Below are 26,916 nucleotides of genomic sequence, written 5' to 3'. Positions count from 1 at the left end.
TTGAATCTTTTTGTTACCCTGTAAAGTTATCTTCCATCCTGATTTTACGGAGGTGATTCTTTTATCTTTTTTAAAATAAATTCTTCTTTTAAGAACCTGATTGATTTTTCATTGTTCTTACGATCCAAGGGTTTGGGTCTGTGTTCACCTGTACCAATTGGTGAGGATATTATTCTCAAGTCTTCCCCAGGAAAGGGGGTGTAGGGCTTGGGGGAATATTTTGGGGGAATAGGACTCCAAGTGGTCCTTTCCCTGATTCTTTGTCTAAATCACTTGGTGGTGGCTGCATACTGTTGGTGGAATTTGTGCCTTGGGAAAAATTTTAACCTAAGCTGGTAAAAATAAGCTTGGGGGTCTTTCATGCGGGTCCCCACATCTGTACCCCAGAGTTCAGAGTGGGGAAGGAACCCTGACAGGTATCTTTTACTTTATGCACCAATAAAGAATGTTTTCAAAGCCAAAAAATTAATTTATTGAAAATAAAATTCATTTATTGAAAAGAAACACAACTGCTTGGGAAACAGAAAGGGCATGACACATCTGTGCTGATTAGGACGAGGGAAGGGGATGGCGTGGGGAAAGGGACAATCACAGATTTGCATATGTCCTGTTATCATACTCAGCCTTCCTGTCTGGAGTGCCGTGCAATGAGTGCTGCACTTCAGGCTGGCTAAAATGCATGGGGATGGGGGTTGAGTGCAGTGGGTTTGGGTCGTAGTTTGCAGGGCTGGATGGTGAAGCTACAGATGTTGGAGGCAGCTGGTGGCGATAAGAACCCAGATGTTGGGGAAAGTGGGTTGGCGGTGACATGGGGGCATGAGGGAAAGAGTTTTGGGACAAGGGTGCAGGGGGGGGGGCAGGCATGGAAGTGCTCCGCCTGCATTGCTACAAGCGCTTGTATCGAGTCCGCTTGGCGCTCCATGATGCTTAGCAGCCACTCCGTGCTTTGGTGCCAGTGATCCACATTCTGCTCGCAGACCCTCCTTTCACTCTCCCGCCACTCCTGCAATTTTTGATTTTCATTAAGAGACTGCTGCATGACTTCATGCAGCATGTCCTCTTTGCTTCTACGCGGCCGCTTCCTGATTCTTTGGAGGCTTTTGGCTGGTGATAACAAGGACGGCTGGGATCTCAAGGTTGCATCTGTAAAGCCAAAACTTAACAGAGGCAGCATTGTTCACACCAGACAGAGCAATGATTCGGCCATACTTAAAGACATGCACTGTGTACACAATAGCAGAAATTGCCCGTCCCAAAGCAAGCGCACATAACCCAATGGATCCCCCAAATGGTGAGTAAGCACAGGGGCAAGGGGGACTGATTGTTTCACGGCTGTACTGTCCTCTGGGGTTCTGTGCCTTGGGGAGAGCCAACAGCTGCAGGGGGCCCTATACTGAACACTGTCGCCACATTTTCCACCGGATGAGTTCATCCTGGAAGATATCTTGCTGCTGAGGGTGACCTGGGAAGCAAGGGAGGGTCTCCTACTACAATGCGGTTTCTGCCCTGACCCATATGCAGCTTGCCTGTGTGCAGCAATGGTTCCCTTGCCCGTCATGGCACAGTGGCGTGGACATGTAAGCCTTACTGGGACAAGGAGCACAGTAGCTCTGCCAAGGAACCTGCACAAGCAGATTGCCCAGCTTCTGCATGAGACCTTTGAAGAGATCACTGAGGCCGATTACCGCTATGTGAGAGAGCATATCAAGGCCCTATTCTGCATCTAGGCATGCATGCAGCCCTAACCCTCCTCGCCCCAAGAGCCCACACCGAACAACTTCCTTCCCAAAATAAAAGCCACTTACCCGGCACCTCCTCTGGTGTTTGTTCTTCCCCAAGCACCGTCCGCTGTGACTGGCTACCTTCCTCCTAGCTTGAAAACAGCTCCTGGCTGTCTCCCTCCTCCTCAGCACCGTTTCCACTTTTCTCCTCCTCCTCCTGCCTTGTTGAACTGGGCTCTGAAGTGTTCATGGTGGTCTTCGGAGTGGAGATCCTCAAGTAGTGCGTCCAGCGCTTTGTAGAAACGGCAGGTCGCGGGGGCAGCACCGGAGCAGCGGTTTGCCTCACGCGCTTTGCAATACGCATTCCGCAGCTCCTTCACTTTAACCCTGCACTGCAGTGCGTCCCAGTCATGACCCCTTTCCATCGTGTTCCTTGATATTTGCCCGAAGGTATCGTAATTCCTAAGGCTGGAGCGCAGCTGCGGCTGGACAGCTTCCTCCCCTCAAACACTGATGAGGTCCCGCACCTCGCCGTTGCTCCATACTGGGGATCGCCTGGGCATGGAGGCATGGTCACCTGGAAAGATTCGCTGAGAGCACTCCACACCTTGCTGAGCAAACAGGAAGGGATTTTTCAAAATTCCCAGAAAATTTAAAGGGCAGGTCTGACGGTTGGTCACCTAAGGGCAGGGCAGTAGAGTTCAAAGTGATAACCAGAGTGGCTAGAACAGGCATTGTGGGACACTTCTGGAGGCCGATCAGAACGCATTAATAGACCAGGGCGTTCACACTGGCGCTGCGGCGCTCCAGCCAGGGCGCAGCAAGCGTTATGCTTCTCGTGGAGATGGATTACCAGGGGCGCTCCAGCTGTGGAGTCCGAGCACTCTACATGCCTTGCCAGTGTGGACGCATCATGAGTTAGGGCACCTGGGGCTGCTTTAATGTGCTCTAACTCGCAAGTGTAGCCAAGCCTATTCCTGTGAGAAGGATGTGGCTTAGCACACATCCCTCTGATCAGCATCACTCATTGGCTAGCTTAGGCAGCTCCCTGCCTAGCATGCTGGTTTTGTGGATCACCATCTAAGGTACCTATCTCTCCCCATTCATTGTATAGTAGCCTAGGCACCTAACTCAGCCTTTGTGGGTCACAGTCTTGTTCCTGTGATTATCTAGGCACCTAAAAATTAGATACCGCAAAATTCGGTGTTGAAATGCTAAAGTTCTTTTGTGGATCCTACCCTCTGAAATTGTGACCAAAAACCTCATGCCATATTTAGTTTGGTCATGAACATTTATACATTCTCTAAAGCACTCTTGGTCTGGTTTGTACTGATGGCTATATGTGTGGTCATTTGGGGATTCCAGCTATACAATTTACAAATTCTGTCTCAGATTACAAACTCTACATGTATCCTTATGAAGCTGCAAACCACATTTTGAAGTTACAGCCTTTTGTCTTCTCTGTTATTCTTTTGCCTCCATTTTGGACTGAAATTCCAATAGGGGAGTGGCAAAGGCCTAGCAATACAGGATTGTTAAATCTGGATTGTTCTCTAGTCAAGAAGGAAGCACTCTAGACAAAAGCTGGCTTCTGTCCAGAACTGCTTTGTCAGGGGAGAGGTCACTTTGGCTAACAAAGTCACCTGGCAAGGATCAGTGATCACCTGAGGAGACTGAGTAGGATGTCACTTGACAAAGGTCCACCCCAGCACAACGCTACAAAACTTCACAACTGCTATATGCCTCCCGCGAGAGTTAAACTGTAACCCAGAAGGCTCACACCTTTGGGTAGAATTCCGGGAAAGGGTGTGTTTAAGCTATTGTTACTGAAGTGTTGGGTCTGCCTAGCTGAGAGCTAATAACAGCTAGACAGGGATAAGGAAAAGGTTGCTTTATTCTGCAGAAGAAAGGAGAGCTTTGCACTTTGGTATAAAAACTCTGTCTTACACACATTTTACAGATTTTTATACACATTCAGACAAAGACCCTTGCTGTGTTAACACTTGATTGGTGGTTGCCAGATTCCGTACTTCTGTTATCTGGTTAGTGAAAACCGGTTTGGAGCCAGTTTCTTTTGCCTCAAGGCAGAGGAGAGAAGACAGTTTAAAAGTTCAGGTTGCTGTGTACTTGAGGTGTCTGCTTTCCCCTAATGGCCGCTGGCTGCCATAACGGCTGCTAGCTGTTAAGGGGGAGGGGGGGGGGATCACTTCTGACTGTCACAGTATGAGGGAGGCTGCAAGGTCAGCACTGAGCCATAGGAACAGATTCCAGCTCTCCAGAGGGGGTGGAAGACAGAAGCTCTGTGCCCTGAGAGAGACCACAAGACTACGGCAGTGATTGGGATCCAGTCAGGCTCTGGAGAGGTCATACAGCTAGCAATCCAGAGGTTTGGATTCCCCTCACAAAAGTCTAGTGAACAGCTGAGAGGGGGGCACTCAACTGGGAGTATCCAGAGACTACACACTTTTTAATTTTAGAGGCAGAAGTATACATTTTTTTAAGCAAATGTTCAGTGAAAAAAAACTACTTGTTTCACAAATCCATGGATTGCAAGACAGCTCTGTTTTGTAAAGTGGTATGCACATCTATGATACTACATGACTACTACTAATCATTTTACAGTACATCCACTTCTAAAATTATACTTAACTATTGCTGTAGCCCCAATCCTGCAGCCCTTGAATTAAATGGTGGGTTTGGTGTTTTTTGACCATTGATTTCAGAAGGCGGAGAGCTGGACCCCTAGTCCCATCACTACCTCCTCTATTCATTTCTCTTACCTTTGGACTGGAAATCTATTTTTAAAATGAAAATATAGGTGAATCTGTAAAACAAAAAAATTCAGTATAACTGGGGGGAAATGTCTGCTTGCTGTACAACATATTTTCTTCTTCTCTTAAGTGTGGGATGCATTTCTTTATCACCTTCTTCTTTTATCCTGGATAATATCTAGTTACACTAATTACCATGATTAAGTAATATCTGTACAAATGACTAGTTCACAAGTCAAGGTTGTTGTAATAATTCACTGAGCTGAAGAGCTACACGCAGGGGTCGGCAACCTTTCAGAAGTGGTGTGCCGAGTCTTCATTTATTCTCTCTAATTTAAGGTTTCGCGTGCCAGTAATACATTTTAACGTTTTTAGAAGGTCTCTTTCTATAAGTCTATAATATATAACTAAACTATTGTTGTATGTAAAGTAAATAAGTTTTTTAAAATGTTTAAGAAGCTTCATTTAAAATTAAATTAAAATGCAGAGCCCCCCGGACCGGTGGCCAGGACCCAGGCAGTGTGAGTGCCACTGAAAATCAGCCCGTGTGCCGCCTTCGGCACCCGCGCCATAGGTTGCCTACCCCTGAGGTACAGCCTCCTCCAAAGCAGAGCTCTAGATGCCTTTGCCATATATTAAAAATATAAACAAAGTAATACAAACAAAAATAAAGGCAGAAGCTTCCCTAAAACTAGGAAGAAAATAAAACCTTCCTCTCCAGCCACAATTCCCAAACCTCAGTGTACAATCCCAGCCTCGGGGAAAGAGGGAAGATAAACTTTTCATTGTGTCCTTCCAGCCAACAGATCTGGGCTATTTTGGACTGAGAGCTAAATCCTGAGTTGTGCTAAACATAGGGTTACCAGATAGTAACTGAAAAAATGGGACTGGGGGTGGGGGAGTAATAGGCGCCTATATAAGAAAAAGTCCCCAAAAACGGGACTGTCCATTTAAAAATGGGACATCTGGTCACCCTAGCTAAGCATGACACAGCTGACGTGGGGGAAGGTAACGCTAAGCCACCTTTTCATCCCACCCTGAGACAACCAGGGACCAAAATCTCTCTCACTCACATAGTTTCCCCATCTCTACATGTTCATGGTGATAGGATGGTGTAGGGGAATCCTTAATTACATCTTTAAGATAGCTTACTAACTGCTTTGCAACATAAACCAGCTGGGGCTGAAGATCTAGCCATAAGTGGGTGAGTGAATTCCAAAGATCAGGAGAATGCCCTGCTAGCAACTCTCTTTCTTTTAAACCAAGGGGGCTACTTACTGTAACTGTGGCAGTATGGTACAAAGGGGGTAGAGGGTGGCCTTAGAGATGCAGGCCCTGTTTAGGTCTATTGAAGGCTTTATAGCTCAAAACCGATCTATATAAATAAAAATTCCTGCATTATAATACTACAGATATACTGATAGTTATAGCAGTGACCTCCTGATCAGTCAAAGGTTACTAAGTATACAAGGTTCAGGGAAATCAAAGCAGCAGCTAAAAACTAAAACTGTATGAGTGACTTTATCTTCCCACATATTATATATGGGGCATGTTTTAAAGAAGCAACTTTTCACTAACTTTAATATTGCTCCTTGGAAGTGCTAGTTTTGGAACACCCAAGGGGAGAGCCTACTCTTACTTTAAGTAACATGCAACAGGTGGTTCAAGACCTGAGTTGACTCACTACAGAATATAGATTACAGTATAATTAACTTCAGCACTGTTATGGGAGGAGTTACCGGACCTGAGCACTTTGAAACAGTGATCTTTAGCAGTGGGTTTATTTTTAAAGAGAAATCTAGACAAAACAACCTAAAGTCAAACGTAAGGACATTAAACTCCTTAGATTTTACATGTAGGCCAGCATGCCCATCGCAGGCCCACAGCAGCATGGCACACCTTGCAACAGGAAAACACTGTGTGGTTAAATGGCAATGTTCAAAGGGTTCTTCGAACCATCCAGGGCAAAGAGACACAGCCTCAGGTCAGCTCCCAGGTAGGCCCAAAGTGACAGATGGGATGGAAGCGAGGGTGCAGTGAGTGGAACCAGACAGGCAATAACCACAGGCACAAAACGACGCCAGAGACTGTCTTTGCATAGGTGGGAAGCTGGGAGCCGGTGAGGTGCCAAGGAGACAAACAGGCTCCCAGCACAGTGATGCTGGTAGTTTTTACAGTGGGGGCGCTGAAGGCGGACGCCATGTAGTTGGGGTGTTTTACTGCTTTATCCCAGGGGGTGCAGGCAGCAGCCCCCCCGCCCGGCCCGGGACTCACACCCCGCCTAGAGTCCGCAGGTGCGCGCGGGCCTCGCTGCACCTCCAGCGGGGCAGCTCCGACCCCCGCCTGGCTCCGCCCGTGTCGGGGCTGCGGGCATAGGGCCCGACCGCCCCGCTGCTCGGCCCGGGCCTGCCGCAGCCGGAGGGGCTCGGGGGAGACGCGATCCCGTCCCCACACTGTGCCCGGGAGCGTGTATGGACGTGGACGCGCCAAGCAGAATAATCCTCCCACTATGATGACCCCAGCCCTTCCTGCTGCTTTACGGCAGCCTGCTCCGACGCTGTCGCGCTGCTTCCGCTTGGCTAGCCAATGTGGAACGCTCCGGTGACCCCCGCCCCCAAGCACGGTAGCCGTAAAGCAGAGGTGCGTGCGGAGGTTGCCGGGGCCGCGCACGTGTCTGGGTGAGTGGGGGCCGGAGGCCGCTGGGGGGAGCCGCCCGTTGCGGGGGTCGCGTGCGGGGAGGGGTGGATCTCCCCAGTCCCTGCGACCTCCCTGCCCGGCCCGTCTGGCTCCACCGCGCTGGCGGGATCTCGGGGTCGGTGTCAGTCTCGCGGGGGCGGGGCCCGCTGAGAAACTCCTCGCAGCGCAGGAGCCCCGGGACACGCGCTGCGCCTGTCCCGTCTGACGGGTGAAACCGCGCAGGTGGCCTGTGCGGAGTGCGCTGAACTCCTGCGACTCGCAAAGCCCTGAATCGCTGGAGTCTGTCACCCCCGGTTTCATCCCCCGCTCAGCGCCGTTCGTGCCTGGCTTCCTTGCCCACAAACATCTGGGCCTTGCCTCCTGCCCCTGTCCAGCAGGGCTCTGCCTTCTCCTACTTCACATCCCTCCTCGGTGCTTTGGGCAGCAGCCTCTAACAGGATTAATTTGGACAGATTCAATGAATGAATGGGGTGGGTGTATCACTTTGAGCTTCTAAGAACACATTACTATTATAGCTTTATTGTACTTTTTTAGGCTCCAGTCCAGTAAACACGTATGTGCTTAACCTTACTTGCATGCTTAAAGTTAAGCACACACATTAATGATTGCAGGATAGAGAGGTTTTGTTTGTTTCCTTGTCCTAGTCTTACTTCCTTATTTGCATTTATTCTGACTCCTCAGTTTTAACTTAATTCTGTACTCTTCAGGGCAGAGACCTTAAGGTGCCTACTGTACTCTTGAGCACAATACAAATAATAAACACTTAGTAAACAAGGTTTTATATACAGTTTGCTTTTGCTTCTGCCCCCATCCTGCATCTAACTTCAGGATCTGGACCTTTAGGAATGAAAATAGATGATGTCACCCTAAAAAATGGAAGTACAGAACTTCCCAGTGATAAAACATAGCATTTATTTAGTGTTCAGCCTGATGTTATACAAAAAAATTCAAAAATACTCAGTTATAGCATTTTATCATTTCTGTTAAAAATAGAGGTATTTAACGTGGAGAATTTCTGGTGGGAGGGAGAATGGCATTGATTATGAACATTATGGGATACTTAGGTAAGCTGTTGTAATCTTAGTTAACCTGGTTTGGTAATCAGATGCACAAATGATTACAAGAGAAATGGGAAACTAAATTTATAATGAGAAAAGTACCAGTTAGAGATACAAAATTATGAATTATTGCCACAGTCTTTTAGTACTTGTTTTCCTTTGTCAGTTCTATCATATAGCTTATGACAAAGGATTTTTTTTAAAGTTAGAGACGTCATTATGCTCTTGAACTAAAACAGATGCATCCATTCATGGTCCCCAACAAGTTGTGCCTCTTTTTCTGTATTTCAGTGTCACTGCTATGGAAGCCAAAGGTAAAAAGAGATTCACGGGGAAAAATGGAAAAGCACCACAAAGAAAACATAAATTTAAAAAAGACAATGGTAAGACCGCAAAGAATAATATTTCATAAAACTGTTCTTATTGAAGGGTGGAGAATGCAAGAGGTACAACAAATTCAAATTCATCTGCATAAGTGGGTTAATCTTACAAACAATACATTAACTATAATATTGAAAATGAGGAGCTGAGATGGCGCAAGTGGGTTAAATGTGCAAACCCTTCAACTTTGAAAATCTGATCTAACATACTATATTGGGTTAAAATTGAACATGTTCTCATTTTAATCCACATTTTCCCAAATTGCCAACCATGCTGAAGAATGTAGTCACTTTGCATTCTCTGCTTAAGAGAGTCTCCCACAACTGGAATAACAATATTGCTACAAGATAGGATTGAGACACTTTAGGGAACTGTAGCTCAAGTTGGTGCTTGTCTCTTCACTTTCACATTGCCTATTTTTATTAAATGCGAAGGGGAAAATATTCAGCATTATCACCAGATGGCAGATTAATTATATAAAGCTGTTTCACTGTGAAAATAACATGAATAATGAATATGATCAAGAACAGAGTCCTTTATTAGGTTCAGGAAGCATAAATCTAAACAATTCATTGACAGTTATTTTCTCTAAGGCTATGTCTACATTGCACTTTTGTCGGTCAGGGGTGTGGAAAAAAACCCACACCCCTGACCAAAAGTTTTACTGATGAAAAGCGCCGGTGTGGACAGCGCTTTGTTGGCTACTACCACTCATTGAGGGTGATTTTATTTTGCTGGCAGGAGAGCGGCTACACAGGAAACCGTAAAGGTATGTATTGTAGGCATAGCCTAGGTTTAAAAAAAAAATAAAAAGAACAAAACAATCTAATTGTGCAACTGAGGGGATGAGTTGTATATAAGATCTCTGTACTTTTTTGCCATGCTCTAAGTGCCTACTTGCTCGCAATTTGTGCTGTCACTTAACTGAATACCACAGATATTTTAAGTGTTTTTCTAGAGGCTTTTAATAAACAGAAAAGAGGGGAAATTGCTCTGTTAAAATGTATACACGTTGTGTTCCTGTATTTTGCTGTCCTTGCTGTCAAACTGGACCTTCAGAAGGTGTACAGACTTACCACAATTTGCTTTGCAACCATCACACAAAACATTTAGCCATTTTATGCCATTTGTGCCTGGTTGCTTTCATTGGTAGAAGTTTTCTGAGCATCCAAGAGTAAGCAATTACCACGTCTTGTATCTAGAGTCACCAGATACAAGCCAGAGATAAACTAACCTGCATCCATTCACATTATACCAATTAGACTACTTGTGTTCTTCAACTAGTGTGTTTAAAGATGTTTGCAGAACTGGGGCCTTAGATTTCGGAGGCAGTGAAACTCTTACTACAAATAAGGCAGCTTTGTTCCTTTAGAATTGTCCTCTGTTCACCTTTGGTATTGCATTGCATCTATATGAAGGATTTAGGGCAAAAGTAGGAGAAGGATCATAAGGCTATGATGAAAAGGCCAGATGGGAGGGATATAAAATTGTTATAGATTAGTAAGAATGCTGGGGGGCTTTTCAGGATCTGATTTTTCTTTTTTATTCTGTATCAGCATGCATGGATTTTGGTGCATTATGTACAATACTCTGATTGTTACAAAATAATTATTAAAACGTTTAATAGTGAATGAAACTTGGAAAATAATATCAGTTCTAGGATTGTGTCCTTTTCAATCTAATTCTTTTTTTTGTTGTGCATAGATTCTGGTCCACCGAAGAAGTTTCATAGCAAAGGAGGTGAAGAAGGAAAGCCTAAATTCAGATCCAAGAAGTCTGAGAAAGGAAACAAAAAACTTGGTAAGGCAAGTGGGAAACAATTCAAGAGTAAGCAGCAACCAGAAAAGTTCACTAGGAAGAGAAAACTCCAGGAGGATAATGAGGGTGGTGAGTATATTATTGTTGGTGTGTGGTTGGTTTTTTTTACTTTTTTCTTTTGAAGTGATATATCATCTGTAAAGTATACTCTTACAATAAAACGGAAGCGTATTTTCTTTCAACAATATATGTTCTAAAATATGTTAATAGATTTAAGTGGGATCAGGGTAATGCTATAATTGCCTTGAATTGTGTGAGATTGTATAATAGACTTTTTAACGGTACGAGTTGACTGTTCTCTGTTGTAATCACCATAGGCATAAGTAACTAGGTCATGCCTGTGCCCCTGTTATCCTGAGAACCCCATAGTAGAAATTTGAGATAGGCATGATCACAAATATATGTGGAACCAAACTGCTTGCACTGGAAATATGGAGGGAGAAGGGGATTGTCTTACTACTCTTTTCAATACACTCCTATATTATCACCAGCTTCCATAGTATTTCTAATACTAATAAAACTCTAACTATAAAAAATGCTTCTCTGTAGCACCCTATTGGACTTCCCATGGAAAATGTTATTTCAGCCAATTTAAACTGATTACTATACAAGTCACATGACCCACAGTCTGTAGCAGTGAAAATTCCAGTTTAACATAGGCAGTCCACCAGTAAACTAAACTTATTGGCTAATTTCTTGGTATGATGGCATAAACCAGGGGTGGGCAAACTACAGCCTGGGACCGCATCCGGCCCTCGAGCTCCCGCCAGGGAGTGGATCCGGGGCTTGCCCTGCTCCGGCACTCCAGCTGGGGAGTAGGGTCAGGGGCTTGCCCCACTCGGTGCGGCTCCCGGAAGCAGCGGCATGTCACTACAAACACTACAAACTCCTTAGGGGCAGCCAGGGAGCTCAGCACGCTGCCCCCGCCCCAAGCGCTGCACCCGCAGCTCCCATTGGCCAGGAACCGCAGCCAATGGGAGCTGCAGGGGCTGCACCTGCGGACAGGGCAGCACACAGAGCCACCTGGCCATGCCTCCACTAGGAGCTGGAGCGGGTACATGCCGCTGCTTTTGGGAGCTGCTTGAGGTAAGCGCTGCCTGGAGCGGGCACCCCTGACCCCCTCATGTGCCCACACCCCATGCCCCAACCCTGATTCCCCTCCTGCCCTCCGAACCCCTCAGTCCTAGCCCGGAGCACCCTCCCACACCCTGAACTCCTCATTTCTGGCCCCACCCCAGAGCCCGCACCCCTCAGCCGGAGCCCTCACCCCCTCCCGCACCCTAACCCCTAATTTTGTGAGCATTCGTGGCCTGCCATACAATTTCCATACCCAGATGTGGCCCTCGGGCCAAAAAGGTTGTTCACCCCTGGCATAAACTGATGCATAATAGTTTGTAGTGACAAAGAGAACTTCAAGTATTAAATGACAGAAAAAGTCACAGCTTTAGTTCAGTCATCTGCCTTTCAACCTTACTGATTATTTTTATACAGATCTGATAAAGGCAGTATGAATAGTGGGGCCATTTGGAGATGGTCTCCTTTTGAGGAAAGACCCCCCCTTTGATACAAGAGCACCAGCTGCTGACTAACTACTGGTGTTGGTGTCAAAATGTAAAAGTCATGAGTTTTTGTCTTGTATCATGTTCTAACAATCATAGCCAAAACTTGAAGAACAAGGGCTTTTCTTCTCCATTTGTACTGTTGGTCTGTAGGCCTATAGCATTTATTCACCAGTTCAATCAGTATTTTATACTGGATGTTTCTGCATTTTTGTAAATTTATTTTTCTGTGTATGTGCATATACAGACACTTTTTAGTAAATATTTAGTTCTGTCACTATCTTAATAGTTTCATAACTCTCTGGTTCTGGTGTCTCTTAATGAGAGCCGTCATTTGATTGCTGCTTCCCACAGACGTACAGTTCTGCATGTAAAGGGCTATCACAAATGAAGCGTGGCTTAATAATTGAGGGAAACTGGAGGCTCATACAATAACATTAAAGTTCTGTTTTATAAGTTTTTTCACTGTTTTAACTTTGATTTAGTTTGGGGAATACTCCTATTTTTTGAAAACTTTATAGAAATAGAGGTGGTGGTCGAATTAAATCAGAGTTACGTTGTTTTTTTAATGGATTTTATCTTAAAACAACTGTAAGCCTCCAGTCTTGCTCATTCAAATTTCAAGCAACACTTCAGTTGTCACTAACTATATCAAGAGACTGACAGGTTTTCTATTAACTTTTGTCTTATTTGCTCACTTCTATTTTTTTTAAAAATTAGTGATTTATTCTGAGACATAAACTGATTCTAAAATACTCTGTGTAAATTGCAATCCTTTACAAAAGGGAAGGTTTGGTATGTTGGAGAAAAATGAAGTGTGTAGTGCTAAACTGTTAAACAATGTATTGTTGAGAGAGAGCGCGTTTAATTCATCCATTCTGTTGGGCTTCAATTGAACAGTGCTAGTTAGCATGCCTTACCCCCTGACTTTTCACTTCTGGGAATCTGTATTGTACATAGTGATTAATTTTGCTACGAGATGATTAAAGCTAAAAGCAAACATTAGTCCACTTTTTCTGTACCTTGAAGTTCATTTATGACATCTCATATGAAGAATCCTTTTAAAGTAATAATCTTGCTGTGCAGCAGTCTTTAGCCATTGTATAGTAAAAGCTCCTAATGAATCCCACTGAATGAAAGGATTAAGCATGCAAGAAGGCTTTACATATAAAGTCGCAGTGGGTAATTGTTAGAGCTGGTATACTTAAATCTATAAATGAACTCATCTGTCGAGAATCTTTTTTTGTTCCCCTCCAGTGCTTTACATACTTGAAAACATCTTGAACAGATCCCAGTAAAAGACATTAACATATTAATAGGAACAAATTTTAAAAGAGACAAAATCTGTTTATAAGAACAGTTGTCATTTATTAGAGGGCAGGAGATCATAAACTGATTGTGCCCTTTAGTTTCACATTTTTCCTCTTTTGAATGTTTATTTTTTATCTACATTCCTTCATAAAAGGAGGGTGCCAGTGGTAATGATCAGAGGCAGATGTAGTGTTTGCAGTTGGGAATGTATTCTTTTCTAGCACAACATTTTTGAATTCTGACAGTTTATCTCAAGGATGTGAAAGGCAAGAACCCCACCAAGTTTAATTTTTGAGGGTATATACTCCTTGTTATCTAAGATATCACAAAAAATTGGTGATTTAAGTTATATTTGTAAAAAAAAAAAAAAAAAAAATTCAACTCTCCCACTTTTTGGGGGTGGGGAGTGAGGAGAGAAGGGGGGATATGTTGAGCCATATTCTGATGTAAAGTCATTAGAGGGGCTGTAGGTGCAATCTGGGTCAGCATTCATCCTATTAAGACTTTAACTTACCTCTATTCTTTGTCAAAGCTTTCAGAATAATCTGGCAGTTGTCTTGCTCTTCCAATATCTGATATCTCCCAGGCAGAAGCTGCCAGTCCTAGCAAGTCACCAATGATGCAGTTCACAAAGGGGGCTACAACTGAGCATTACAGTGCCTAACTATTAGACTACCTGCCGCCTTGTGGAATTCACAACCCAAAATTAGGTAGCCAGGGTCCATATACAATGCATGGGGAAAGTTAGGTGCCTAAAAAGAGGGATTCACAAAAGTCATCATGCTGAGGGTGGAGCTGCCTAAGCTAGTCAATAGGAAATGTGGAGGATGGGGTTTGGTCTAAGCCCTGCTCCTCAAAAGGAGTTAGGCGCTTAAATCCAGGCCAGAGGATGGCACCTCCCTCCACTCATGATTCACAGCAGTGAACTCTCACCTGGAGTAGGCACTTAAGCCAGGGCTCAAGAAGAGCCCAATAGCCTAGTGGCTAGAACGCTTGCCCAGGATGTAGGAGACAATCTCCAGTTGCCCAGGGCTCAGTCTGAACTCTGGCTGAGTTGGAGTAGGGACTTAAACCCAGGTCTCCCACCTCCCAGGTGAGTTCCCTAATTTGAGGTATTCTGTAGTAGATCTCTCTTAACCTCTCCTACTGAAGATGTATGAATGCTTCGATACTCAGAGAGCTACAGACTATACCTGGGAAGTGGGAGACAAGGCCCTGCTCTAACGAATACTGTCCACCATCACTACATCCTTCATTTTGTGTGGAGCCCCGTCAGATAGATGTGCTTTTAAAGCAGCCTCCTAGCACGTTTATTCGATCAGTACCTGTAGGTGAAGGTTGTGAATCCCCATCCCACCAGGGGTTAGGCATGATTCCCACTTTTATCATTGGAAACCTAGGCTTCTACAGTTAGGTGGCAGCTGAGCAGGGGTTTTGTGAATGCCACTGGCATTTTGGTCTTAGTGCAGTTAAGTACCTGAGTCCCCCTGTGAATCCCACTCCAAGTGTTTAGTATGTATTAACCCTTTCAGATTGGCTAGGTAGGCAGTCAGGGGTAGATCCTCAGCTCATGTCAATTGCCATAGCTCTGTTGACTTCATTGGAGGCCAGTTGAGGATCTGCCTCCCAGTCTCCAACAGAAGACTATTACTTTGTTACAAACAATGTTTTGTTTTTATCATCAGGGTCAGTACCTAAGAAGCCTAAATGGGATGATTTAAAAAAGAAAAAGAAGGAATTAAAGCAGAGCAGACAACTTAATGACAAAACAAATTATGATGTAATCATCAAATCAAAACAAATATGGGAAAGTGTGAGAAGGTAATGATGGCTCTATTATATTTTCTTTCATACAGTTCTTTTTAATTAGTACTCATGGAGTGGTGAAGCGTTGCTCATTCTGTCTTGGTACCTTCATGAATGGGTATGCTTGTATTTCTCCAAGTAAATTTCATGAATAGATTATAATTTAATTAGCTTGAATTAGAATTCTCTGGAGTTCTCAAGTTAAATTTTGATGGCTGACAGTAGAAATAGTCTTGAGGCACCTGGGTTGATCTTTGTAAAAATGTACAATAATAATAATAAGTGGGCATAAATTAAGGGGAGATCATTTAGATTAAGATAATTTGAGGCCTGATCCTGTAAAATGCTCAGGACCTTAGAGTCCCACTGGCTGAGGCTCTTTGAAATTTGATGATCTGTCCTTACTCTTAGGGAGTGAAAAATACTTATGCTTCTGGCCAGGACTTTCATAAATGGATACCTAAATGTGGCCTTGTGGGAGCTCATTTTAAAAAAAAATTTTTTGGCTGCCTTGCTTTTTAGCTCATGACTTCCAGTTATTTTTGTATTTCCAAAAAGCTGCTTTCTCATCTAAGATTCTCCTGCTTGTCTGTTTTTGTTTGTAGGAAAAACTGTGACAAGGAGAAGCGAGAGAAGCTAATAAATGAACTACATAAACTGCTTCAGGGGAAAATTAAAACTGTAAGAAAAATACAGTAACACACGTAATTAAAAATCAAAGTGGGCAAGTTGATAAACCCCTTTCTGTGTTGCACTAAATGACCTTGTGAACTATACAGTACAACCCTGTTTATCCAGAAGCTACGGGGGACATTGAAAATATCCAGATAGAACAAGGTTTCAGTGAATGAAGAAATTGGGTTTGAAAAGGTTGCACTCTGTGCTCCCAGTCTTTTAGGATAATAGTGCCAGGAAAACTGCTGATCAGCTGGCTTTAAAGGGGACTTGTTAGCCAGCTAGCCAGCATTCTAATCTCGAAAATTCCCATTGGATATAAGTGAACTTTGGTTAACTTGCAGTTTCAGTAAGAGTTGTAGTGGATTTTTGCGATTGATTCTCTTAAAAACCCTACACCAAAGTTAATGCCCTGGTGCACATTTCTACCATTACATTTTAAATACTAACAGTCTCATTATTTTTACTTCATTTTTTGGGTGTGTATGTTCACTGTGTATTGTAGTGAAGCATAGTCAACTCTTGGGTTTTAAAATGAATTGAAATTGTGGCTGCTCGGTGCTGCCTCCTGTGTTAGATTGAGCATCCTGATCATATTGTCTTGTGCTAGGGTGAGACTGCGTGACTGTTGTCCCTGTGAGAGTCTCAAGAAAACAGGATGTGCATCTCATGGGGCTGTTCCAATCAATAAAATATTCAATATTTATGGTACATATTTACAGATGATCACAAAACATTCCATTGCCTGCAGTAGCAGGTATTGATTGTAGTCTGTTTGGTAAAGAAATACTGGAGCAATGAAAACTGTTAAAACTACACTTAGTTTAAAACTTGTTTGTTTCTTTATAATGTATTTTATTTATATAGCATCTATTTGCCATAGCATCCTATGTGCTGCATAAAACTATACTCTTAACAGTGTAAATGTGTTAAAATAAACTTTTGCCACGTAATGTCACGCAAAAGGCTGGGATAATAAAAATGTTTATCTTACAGATGGCATTTGCACATGACTCAACTCGAGTTATCCAGTGTTTCATTCAGTATGGCAATGACAAGCAAAGGCAAGAGACATTTGAAGAATTAAAAGGTATTTTTCCTTTTTATATCGTATTTGCTTTGGAAATTGGCACTGTTTTGTATAATGTAGCTCTCCTTAATGTATTTCTTTGCTCCCAAAATTCTATTGGTACACATGTTTGAGTTACTTTTTTCTCTTTAGGTATCACTTTCTGATAAATTAATTCCTGCTTGAGTGCAAAAGGTTACTGAGCAATGGCTTTTAGTTTTGTTTTGTTTTGTAGGAAAGTAAACAAACATGCAATTTCAAGGGGTGATAAAAACTAACTGCTCTTTGTCTTTTTCTCCCCAGATAGCCTACTAGAATTGAGCAAATCCAAATATTCCAGAAATATTGTAAAGAAGTTTCTTATGTATGGGTGCGTATGAAGAAGTAAACCAGTTTTTATGTTTTTTTTCTTACATATATTGTTAATTTTGGAATGTGAATGTACTTCTTTATTATTAATCTGTGTATCATGAATAATGGCTTTGGCCCAGGCTGTCCCCTCCATGTGAAATTATCTTGGTAGTGTATTTGGGAGTGAGGATTGCAAACTACGTGCTGTCCATAATACAGTCTCCTTGTCACAGGATAGGCTTTCTCTTCTCAGAAATTCTGAACAGCAAATAAAAAAACCAGACTACAAGTGCAAAAGAGAGGGGAAAAAAACACTCTCAAAACCGTCCCTTGTTCAGTGTATAATAAAGTCCTACAAAGATATGCCCTTCCCTTTGTCAAGGTTACAGTAGTGCAGAAAAATGTCCTCCCACCCCCTGCAGAGTTTATCCAAAGTCTCCTAAAATAAATGTGCACCCCTACTGTGGAACAAGGAGCTTTCTGTTTGTTCATAGCTTGCTCTGACCTTGCTCTGGTAGACAGACTGTCACTGGTCATCTTCTTCTTCTCTTTCCTTCAGCTAGGTTTATGGAGCTTAGCTGTGGCCTGACCTAGACTTAAAACTTAGATTCACATAGCTACAGGGCTGATGGGGGTGAAAAATCCACCCCCTGAGCGATGTAGCTCTGCTGACCTAACTCCTGGTATAGATGCAGCTAGGTTGATGGGAAGAGTGCTTCCATTGCTTTATCTACCATTGCTTGGGCAGGTTTCCTACAGTGACAGAAAACCCCCTTCTGTCTCTGTAATCTGCATTTGCACACAGGGTTATGCTGACTAGCTGTGGCACCTGTAGTGTAGGTATGGCCCATGTGCTCCTCACCCTTCCCTCTCTGCTGCTACACTATTGCAGAGCTGACAGGGAAACAAAGGTTGAGTGAGACGGCCTAGATGGATCCAAGACCACAGCCACCTACAGGCACCAGATGACTCAGATGGTTAACACACCCCATCAGCATACCTATTCAGTCCACACATTTCCAAGCAGAGACTTTAAGTTGCAGTTAATGGCGCTTGCAGTAGCGTTAACTGATGGTGAGCTCCCTTCATATCTGTGGATGCCAGTGAGAAGCTCAGGGGGACTCAGTTGCAGCGCTACTGTTACCACCATAGACATGAGCTTTTTGTTAGCTTTTCTAACTGTATTTTCATAGTAGGTGTTTAGTTAAGGTCCCAGGTGTAGATGCCTGTCTTTGTTGTATTATTGTGCTAATACTTAATCACTTAAATATATACATTTCCAAAAATAAAGCTACTAACATCTCTTTTCCCTAATCTCCTCTCTCTCGGTGTCCATCTTTACACGTGGTACAGAACAAAACCACAAGTTGCAGAAATAATTAAAAGCTTTAAAGGTGAGGTAAAAAAAATGCTCCGCCATTCTGAAGCATCTGCTGTGGTAGAGTATGCGTACAATGATAAAGCCATTCTGGAGCAAAGGAACATGCTAACAGAAGAGCTCTACGGGAATACGTTCCAAGTTTACAAGGTAATGTTTGGTCCTTCCTCCACTTCTAGTCTGATATTTTATTCATGGTGTTACTGTGTCATTCCCCTTATCTGCTAGCCTTAAATTAATTTATGTCCTGAAGGATGGCCCACCTGTAAACTTGTTTTTCATGTTTCAGATTAATGGTTAACAGCACATTTCCAGTATATATTAGTGGGTTTTTGCTTTCGTTTAACATAGGCTGGGATTTTTCAAAGGAGCATAAGTAAATTGGGCACCCAAATCCCTCAGCCTCCTTTGAAAATCTCATCCCTCGTTGACTTAACTGTCTTCCCCATCATCCTATTCAACACCAAATCTATTATGTAAGTGACAAAAGTAACCTTTTAACTTGTCCAATGTGAAGTCTGTAAATTAACCTGGAGTCGAAAATGTCAACCATAAACTAGCCAAGCATTTAGAAAATAACATTTGAGAGAAATTTTGCTTCCTAACACAAAATCTATTAGATATATAAAGAAAAATTACCACTTGCATTTACTACTCTGATTCAGATACATTTAAATTTAAGAAACACTTGTCTTCTGAGCCAATAGGATTTATTTCCCCTTGACAAGTCATCTTTTTATTTGTGTTACTAAAATCTTTGCGTCGTCCTCAGAGATGTGCATATTTTCCCCTGGCTATGAATACATAATGTTAGCTGGGAATAAAACAGAACCCTAAAGATATAAATTAAACATGCAGTATACTTTTTTTGTCCCCCCCCCCCCCCCAAATTGCCTGTACAACAGTTGCGAGTGTGTTCTTAGTTTGAAATTCAGTATTTTTGCCTTTGTCTTCAAATTGCAATAATTACTCTTTTATCCTAATGTGGAAACAAAAGTAACAAATGTACATGTTAGAGAAGGAGCACTGGATGAAGTGTCATGGAAAAAAGTTTTATTAGGAATTCTAATTCTTAAGGGTTTGGGAGTCAATTCTCTATACAGACACCAGATTTAACAATTGACCAGGAAAATCATTTCACTTTCTTCTGAAGCCAAGAATCCTAATATTGCAAGACCTTAGTTCTTCAGAGCTTTGGTTTTATAATGATTTATAGCATACTCCTTACTAAAGACTTCCAGCTCTTTTTTCCCCTTCCTTTTAATGAGATGCTGGTCACTGGAACATTCTGTCTTATCAGCTGGCTCTGCTAAGAGCAGCTTCTCTTGGAATAGTTACCAGTGTGAATTGATGGGCTGAACCCCAAAAGGGGCTCTCGTATTTGATGGACCAGCATAGTCTTGGATAGGAAAATTCCAGGAGGTTTTCTCTTTCTGTTCTATTGGATAGTAATTTATAATCCAACTGATGTGTTGCCATGCCTAGCCCTGATGCTTTGAAATCTTACAGGGAGAGAGGCACATAAATATATGTACTTAGCATGTTGCCTTTGGCTGATTCTCTTATTTCTCCATGTAATGCCTGACGATGTTATGAATATCTGGAAATATATGTTAGTGTACAAGTGTAGATCAGTTTGTTTGCTTTTGCTTAATTTGTATACATTTGTTTAGTTTTAAATTATAACTCTTTTTGACATCTTTAAAATGGTGTAACTTAATTTTGTTTAAACACCCACAAAACTAAATTAAGATATGAAGGTTGTTGCATATACTGTGGGGTGTTTTTCCTTCTCAAATTGTGAATGGATGATGAAGAAAACTTTTTTCTTTAGAACCTGAAAAGCAGCAGTAATAATTAAACCTTGTGTGGGGTGTTTTTCATTTCAGTCCCCAGTTTACCCTACACTGGACAAAGTATTAGAGGCTCATCCTGAAAAGCAAGAGGCCATTATGGATGAAATGAAACAGATTCTTACCCCAATGGCACAAAAGTAAGGCCAAAATTAACTTTTTGAAGACAAGACATGACAATCAGAGACATGACAATTGTGTATGTTGATGGGGGAGGGGGGATATTGTGGTCACACTGCAAAAAGTGCTGTTTTCTTTCCTGTTCAGCCACATTTACTACTAAAGCCATAGTGACTGACTGTAATTCCACCCACTAGGTCTCTTGGAAAAACATCCTGCAAGGTGTGCAAAAGTGCAGTTCTTGATTGACTTTTTCACACTTTAAAACAGAGGGGGGCAAACTACGGCCCATGGGACCCTCCTGCCTGGCCCCATAGCTCCTGGCCCAGAGGCTACTGCCCGGCTCCTCCCCCGCTGTTCCCTCTTCCCCGCAGCCTCAGCTCGCTCCGCCGCAGGTGCAATGCTCTGGGCGGCAGGGCAGCACAGCTGCAGAGCCAAGCCTGAGTCGGTGCTCTGTGCTGCGCGGTGGCGTGGCTGGCTCCAGCCGGGCGGCGCTGCTGTAGCGCCGCCAGCCATCGGTGCTCCAGGCAGCGTGGTAAGGGGGCAGGGAGCGGGGGCGGGGGGAGTTGGCTAGAGGGCAGGGGAGTTTGGGGTGGTGGTTGGGGGTGGGGATAGGGGTCAGGACGGTCAGAGGACAGGAAATAAGGGGGCAGAGCTCCCAGGGGGCAGTCAGGAAGGAGGGAGGGTTGGATGGGCCAGTGGGGAACAGTCAGGGGCAGGGGTTCCCGGGGCAGTCAGGAATGAGAGGAGGGGTTGGATGGGGCGGTCGGGGGCAGGGGTTCCGGGGGCAGTCGGGTGGGGGGGGGGTGGATGGGGCAGGAGTCCCGGGGGAGAGGGAGGAGACCGGGCCATGACCTCCTCCCCTAACCAGCCCTCCATACAATTTCCGAAACCTGATGCGGCCCTCAGGCCAAAAAGTTTGTCCACCCCTGCTTTAAAAGAACTGTTTTTGTTGTTGCCTCTAAGAATACTTTGTCTATGACACTTCGCTTATGCCTCATTAGGGCTGCTGGTTGTAACTTCTCTTCCTTATTATGACTGACTTCCTAAACTGAAAGAGTATCCTAATATTTTCAGCATCATAAGACAGATAACTGCAAGCTACAGTTAGACCAGAGAAAATGGAATTGTGTGTTTGAAAGAATGTGTGACTTTCTTGTCTTTTCCCTCCTTCCCACACACAGAGAGGCTGTGATAAAGCACTCACTGGTACATAAAGTATTTTTGGACTTTTTCATCCATGCTCTCCCAAAACAAAGATCTGTAAGTATTTCTAAAGTGACTTAAGTATAAATGTTTTAATTTCTTGCAGTATTTTTTATGAACTAACTAGAGTTTTGTTAAATGCCCCAGATAGTGAACTAGGTGGGATATTCAGCACACAAATGTTTCTGCTGGGTTTTTTGTGTATTGTGTTTAGGCTTCCTGAAGTAGCAGTTCACCAACTCCTTCCTTCTGAAACACTGGCCCTGACTCTAGAAGATTCTGTGCTTTGTAGACCTGAAACAAATACCAAAAAGATATTAAACATTAAAATTATGGTGATAAGCCCCTTTATCTTGTTTTAGGAGACAACCTTAAACAAGGCTCTTATTGGTAGGATACCCTTGTTTTTATTTAGCTGCAGGTTATCTTTAAAACAAACATTCAAAGAATTTGAGTAATAATTACAAAAATATATTATTTAGGAATTTTTATAGCAACAAGAAATACTCCTGTCCTCCATTATTACACATATACTTAATTAAGTTGAAGTCCCTTCATGTAAACGAGCATTGTCATCTTGATTGGAAGTTTCTCTCTACCTATGGAGACGCTAGGAGATGGAGATATATGTCAGTAATGCGTAGTAATTTGATGTTTGTAGCTCTGGTGGTCCCAGGATATTATAGAGACAAGGTGGCTGAGGTAATATCTTTTAATGGACCAACTTCTGTGGGTGAGAGAGACAAGCTTTTGAGCTACACCGAGCTCTTCTACCTGAAGAGCTCAGTGTAGCTCGAAAGCTTCTCTCTCACCCACAGAAGTTGGTCCACTAAAAGATATTACCTCCCCCACCTTGTCTCTCTAGTAATTCCATGGTTACTATGCATTCTCACAATAAAACAATATTTTGTCCCATTGTGTACAACAAATGTTTTTAATGAGATTTCACAATAAATTTTGCAATAACTAAAAAACAGTTCCCATAATAACTGCAACGAATATATCTTTTTGAAAGTGTGCAGTGATTCTTTAACAGTCTGTCCAAAGGTACCTTACTTGTAGTGGTGGATCTCTGAAAGTGACAATAGGTCTTGATTCTACACTCTGGAGTCTGTGGCAAAGACTTTATTGGTGCAGGAGGAGGGCCATACTATGTAAAAGGCTGCTTGCCCATCTGCCCATCCTTCCTTTGAAATTTCTTTCACATCCTATACCAAGATGTTTAGACTCTTGACTTAAGAACCTACAGAGGTTCTAACACAGTAACTCCTTCCCAGTCACCATGCTTGTGATTTACAGTTTTGAGAGGGGAAGTCTAAGCATATGTCTACACTGCATCGACACAGCTATGGGGCTTCAACAATGCTACTGTAGTGCAGATGCTTCCTATGTTGATGGAAATGTTTTTTCCTTTGATGTGGGTAAACCATCTCCAAGAAATAGTAACTAGGTTGATGGAAGAATTCTTCTGTCAGCCTACCTTCATCTATGGTGGGGTTAAGTCAAATGAACTATGTTGCACAGGGCTCAAAATTTTTCACAGCCTTGAGCGATGTAGCTAGGTCAACTTTACTTTTACGTGTAGACAGGTCAAAGGCATTTCTACAGCTTTAGGACCCTTTTGATGCCAATTGCATAGGCCGGCACAATACAAGAGTGTGGATCTAGGCACAGTGATACTCTTCACAGGGTTACAGGTAAAATATGTATCTTTTCTCTAAGACTCTTCTCAAAAAATAATCCCCCAGTTATCTTTTCTTCTCAGGAAATGATTGAAGCAATCAGAGAAGCAGTAATCTACCTGGCACATACACATGATGGAGCCCGAGTAGCCATGCATGCTTTATGGCATGGTACACCCAAGGTACAGTATGCACTTTAGCCTACTCGCCCCTATGCAATAGGTTCTTAGTTGGCTCTGCTGTCGTTGGAAACTTTGATTTTGTTTGTGCCTGAGACTGTTGTGTATTGCTTTTTCCAGTGATCTTTGCACTAATGCAATTACGCTGTATAGATTACTTTGTCAGGGCATGCATGAAAATGGGCCAAACCATGTCCCTGACCTATTAGCAAATATAAACTCTGTATTTGAGGGTGGAAATGGCCACACAATTTTTTACAATGGAAAAACTTCTTTAAAAAAAAAATTATGGAGGCCACCAGATAGTGCTTTTAACTTTTTGAATGTGTTACAATGTCCTCAGTATCTATCCCTTAGATTTCCTGTAGCTGGAGGAAATTTGGAGGTGGGGAAAGAACGGTAAAGAAGCTTATAATGTAGAACATTTTTAACTTACTTTAAAAGCTTAAAATTATAAATAAACTGAAAGGCTTCTCTGTTTGCCAAGACTTGTGTTTAGGGTTTCTCCTTCAAGAGTTGATGATATGTCAAGCCATGTAAGGGATAGCAGTTACCTGCTCTGCTTTAGGTGCTGGGGTGTCAGGAGCGCTTTCAGAAATTACATGGAACCTTCCACGTAAGGGTATGTCTACACAGCAGCGGGGAGTGTGCGTTCCAGCACAGGTAAATGGACATACACTAGCTCTGCTTGAGTTAGTGCACTAAAATAGTAGTGTAGCTGCAGTGGCTCAGGCTAGCTGCCCAAGTACAAGCCCATTCGACCACCCAGGTACATACTTGGATGGTTAGCCTGAGATGCTGCTAAGGCTGCTGCGGCTACATTTGTCGTCTTAGTGCACTATCTGTGCTGGAAAGCATGCTCCCAGCTGCTATGTAGACATACCTTAAGTGAAAAGAAATAAAGTTACATATATATTATTTTAATGAACTTGTAATTTAAGTCTACCTACCTTGATAGGGCATGGGCCTTAAGTAGGATGGTAAAAAGAGACAGAGCAGTGGCTGAAGGGCCAAAAATGAAGGCCGGAGAGGAAGTCTTTTGGAGGAGATACTCCTAGTGAAGCCCCTTGAGAACAGAGTCCCTGCTGATGCATAGTTTAGAAGCCTTGCTGAGCAGATGTCTGCCCTAGAGGAGGAGTTGAGGTATGTGGGATAAGAGTTCCATCTTGTTTTCTGTAGGAGCTGTGCCACAATGAACTGACTGTCTGGGCATGGGGGGGGGGTTGGCAGACTGACCTTCTCCTGTACACAGCAGGAAATCAGCAGCTACAGGATGTCCATTAGGCAAACAGACTTTACCTTTCAAATATATTTAATTTGATAGCAGCTGCTCTTTCTCAGTTCTCCCCCCAGCCAGCCCAATCTTGCAAAAAAACCCAGGGTTTCTCTACTGTGCTGAGTCTTGCCACAGAATTTGGGTCTAACATTTCACAGTCTCAGTTGCAAAAGTAATGCTTATAATAGTAATTTCTTCTTTTTAAGAAATGAGTTGAAATTAAATTCATATAAAGAAGCTGCAAATAGCAACTTAGTTATTAAATTGTTGACAAAGGCTTACTAATGTTTCTCCCTCTTCTTTGGATAGGACAGAAAAATCATTATGAAAACCATGAAGACATATGTTGAAAAAATAGCTACTGTGAGTGTTTATAAACCTTATATTGAAGTAGTCACTGAAGCATTTTCATAAGTGTCAAATCATTCCCAATTTACAAACTATGAATTTGAATTTATTATGAAGTTAGAACAAACTCTGAAACTGCAGTCTTGATAGTAAACTTAGTCTTAAAATACTGATGCTTAACTGTATCAAATGTTAATATACATAATATACATTTGGGGGGGGAGGGATAGCTCAGTGGTTTGAGCGTTGGCCTGCTAAACCCAGGGTTGTGAGTTCAATCCTTGAGGGGGCCATTTGGGGATTTAGTTGGGGATTGATCCTGCTTTGAGCAGGGGGTTGGACTAGATGATCTCCTGAGGTCCCTTCCAACCCTAATAATCTATGATCTATGATTCTATGATTTTTGAGGAAAGACTGTGCAAGAATAAAAAGCTCACTAGCTGGGGTTGTATTTCATGCTAGTAAAGTATCTTACAAGTACCCAGTATACTGTGTTTCCTGCACCTTGTGCAGGTGCTGCACATCTATTATCTTTCTAATTTTTTTCAAAATATTTCTCTTCCTTGTTACTGTGTGAAATACTCAGAGAAATACTCCCTCCCCTGCCTCCTGCCTGCGGCAATCAGCTGGCTTGCGGCGTTGGGGAGGCAGGGGAGGGAGGTGGGAGCCTGCGCACCGAGTCCTAGCTTCTCCCTCCTGAATGCTGCAAGCCAGCTGATTGCTGCGGGCAGGAGGCAGGGGAGGGAGTGGTGAGGAACGAGGACACGGTGTGCGGAGTAAAGGGGGGGAGGAGAAGAGGCGGGTTAAGAGGGGGGCGTGGGCGGGCCGAGGGTTGAGCCCCCTGCCCCTGGTGCTAGAGTAGGGGAAGCTGCCGCCGCTGCTGCTGCGCAACGTGCTTCTAGCCCACAGCACCTTCAGCCTCCTTGCCTGCCTCATTGTCTCCAGTACCAGTGGGCTGTGCCTGCGTGGGGTAAGGCGGGGGCACCTCCCAACTATAGTACTGTACTGCATGGCAAAAAAAAAATTTCCCTGGAACCTAACCCCTCCATTTACATTCTTTCTTATGGCGAAATTGGATTCGCTTAACATCGTTTCACTTAGTTGCATTTTTCAGGAACATAACTCAACGTTAAGTGAGGAGTTACTGTATCTTCCTTTAATACCAGCCACTCAGGTTCACTTATCTTACTACACCTCTACCTCGATATAACGCTGTCCTCTGGAGCCAAAAAATCTTACCGCGTTATAGGTGAAACCGTGTTATATCGAACTTGCTTTGATCCACCGGAGTGCGCAGCCCCCCCCCCCCCCCCCGGAGCACTGCTTTACCGCGTTATATCAGAATTCGTGTTATATCGGGTTGCGTTATATCGGGGTAAGGGTGTATTTAGAATTCTAGCATTTGTGTACAAGCACTTATAAAATTTGTCAATATTTAGTTGTCTGCCTTCACATGATGTATTTGAGAGGGACTCTTTTTTTCATTTGACTGTTTCTCTTTGTTTCCTACCTGTGCTTTATCAACTTCTATCCTCTACTCTTTACTAGAATATAGAGCGTCTACATCCCCTAAGGGATGTCTCTGTCTGAACCATGTGCTCATCTGCACCTGTTGGCTTTCCTCCAAGCTCTTAGTTTAAAAACTCCTACAACCTTT

The 26,916-nt window shown here is 43.1% G+C and overlaps 1 protein-coding gene across 1 annotated transcript in view; it reads left to right on the top strand.

The window, feature by feature from the left end:
- The first annotated feature begins 7,094 nt into the window (after window positions 1-7,094).
- PUM3 (pumilio RNA binding family member 3) overlaps window positions 7,095-26,916 on the top strand; it is a 38,772-nt gene continuing 18,950 nt past the window's right edge. The window contains exons 1-12 of the mRNA XM_024200178.3: window positions 7,095-7,170; window positions 8,539-8,630; window positions 10,333-10,515; window positions 15,002-15,137; window positions 15,728-15,803; window positions 16,794-16,887; window positions 17,170-17,236; window positions 18,571-18,745; window positions 20,485-20,588; window positions 21,753-21,831; window positions 23,540-23,638; window positions 25,221-25,274. Coding sequence (XP_024055946.1) covers window positions 8,549-8,630; window positions 10,333-10,515; window positions 15,002-15,137; window positions 15,728-15,803; window positions 16,794-16,887; window positions 17,170-17,236; window positions 18,571-18,745; window positions 20,485-20,588; window positions 21,753-21,831; window positions 23,540-23,638; window positions 25,221-25,274 — 1,149 coding nt within the window. The 5' untranslated portion in view covers window positions 7,095-7,170; window positions 8,539-8,548. The remainder of the gene's footprint in view (window positions 7,171-8,538; window positions 8,631-10,332; window positions 10,516-15,001; window positions 15,138-15,727; window positions 15,804-16,793; window positions 16,888-17,169; window positions 17,237-18,570; window positions 18,746-20,484; window positions 20,589-21,752; window positions 21,832-23,539; window positions 23,639-25,220; window positions 25,275-26,916) is intronic.

The sequence above is a fragment of the Terrapene carolina genome, unplaced genomic scaffold, assembly GCF_002925995.2.
Source record: "Terrapene carolina triunguis isolate 2854851 unplaced genomic scaffold, T_m_triunguis-2.0 Scaffold113, whole genome shotgun sequence".
Taxonomy (NCBI): Eukaryota; Metazoa; Chordata; order Testudines; family Emydidae; genus Terrapene; species Terrapene triunguis.
This window is presented reverse-complemented; position numbering and strand designations above follow the sequence as displayed.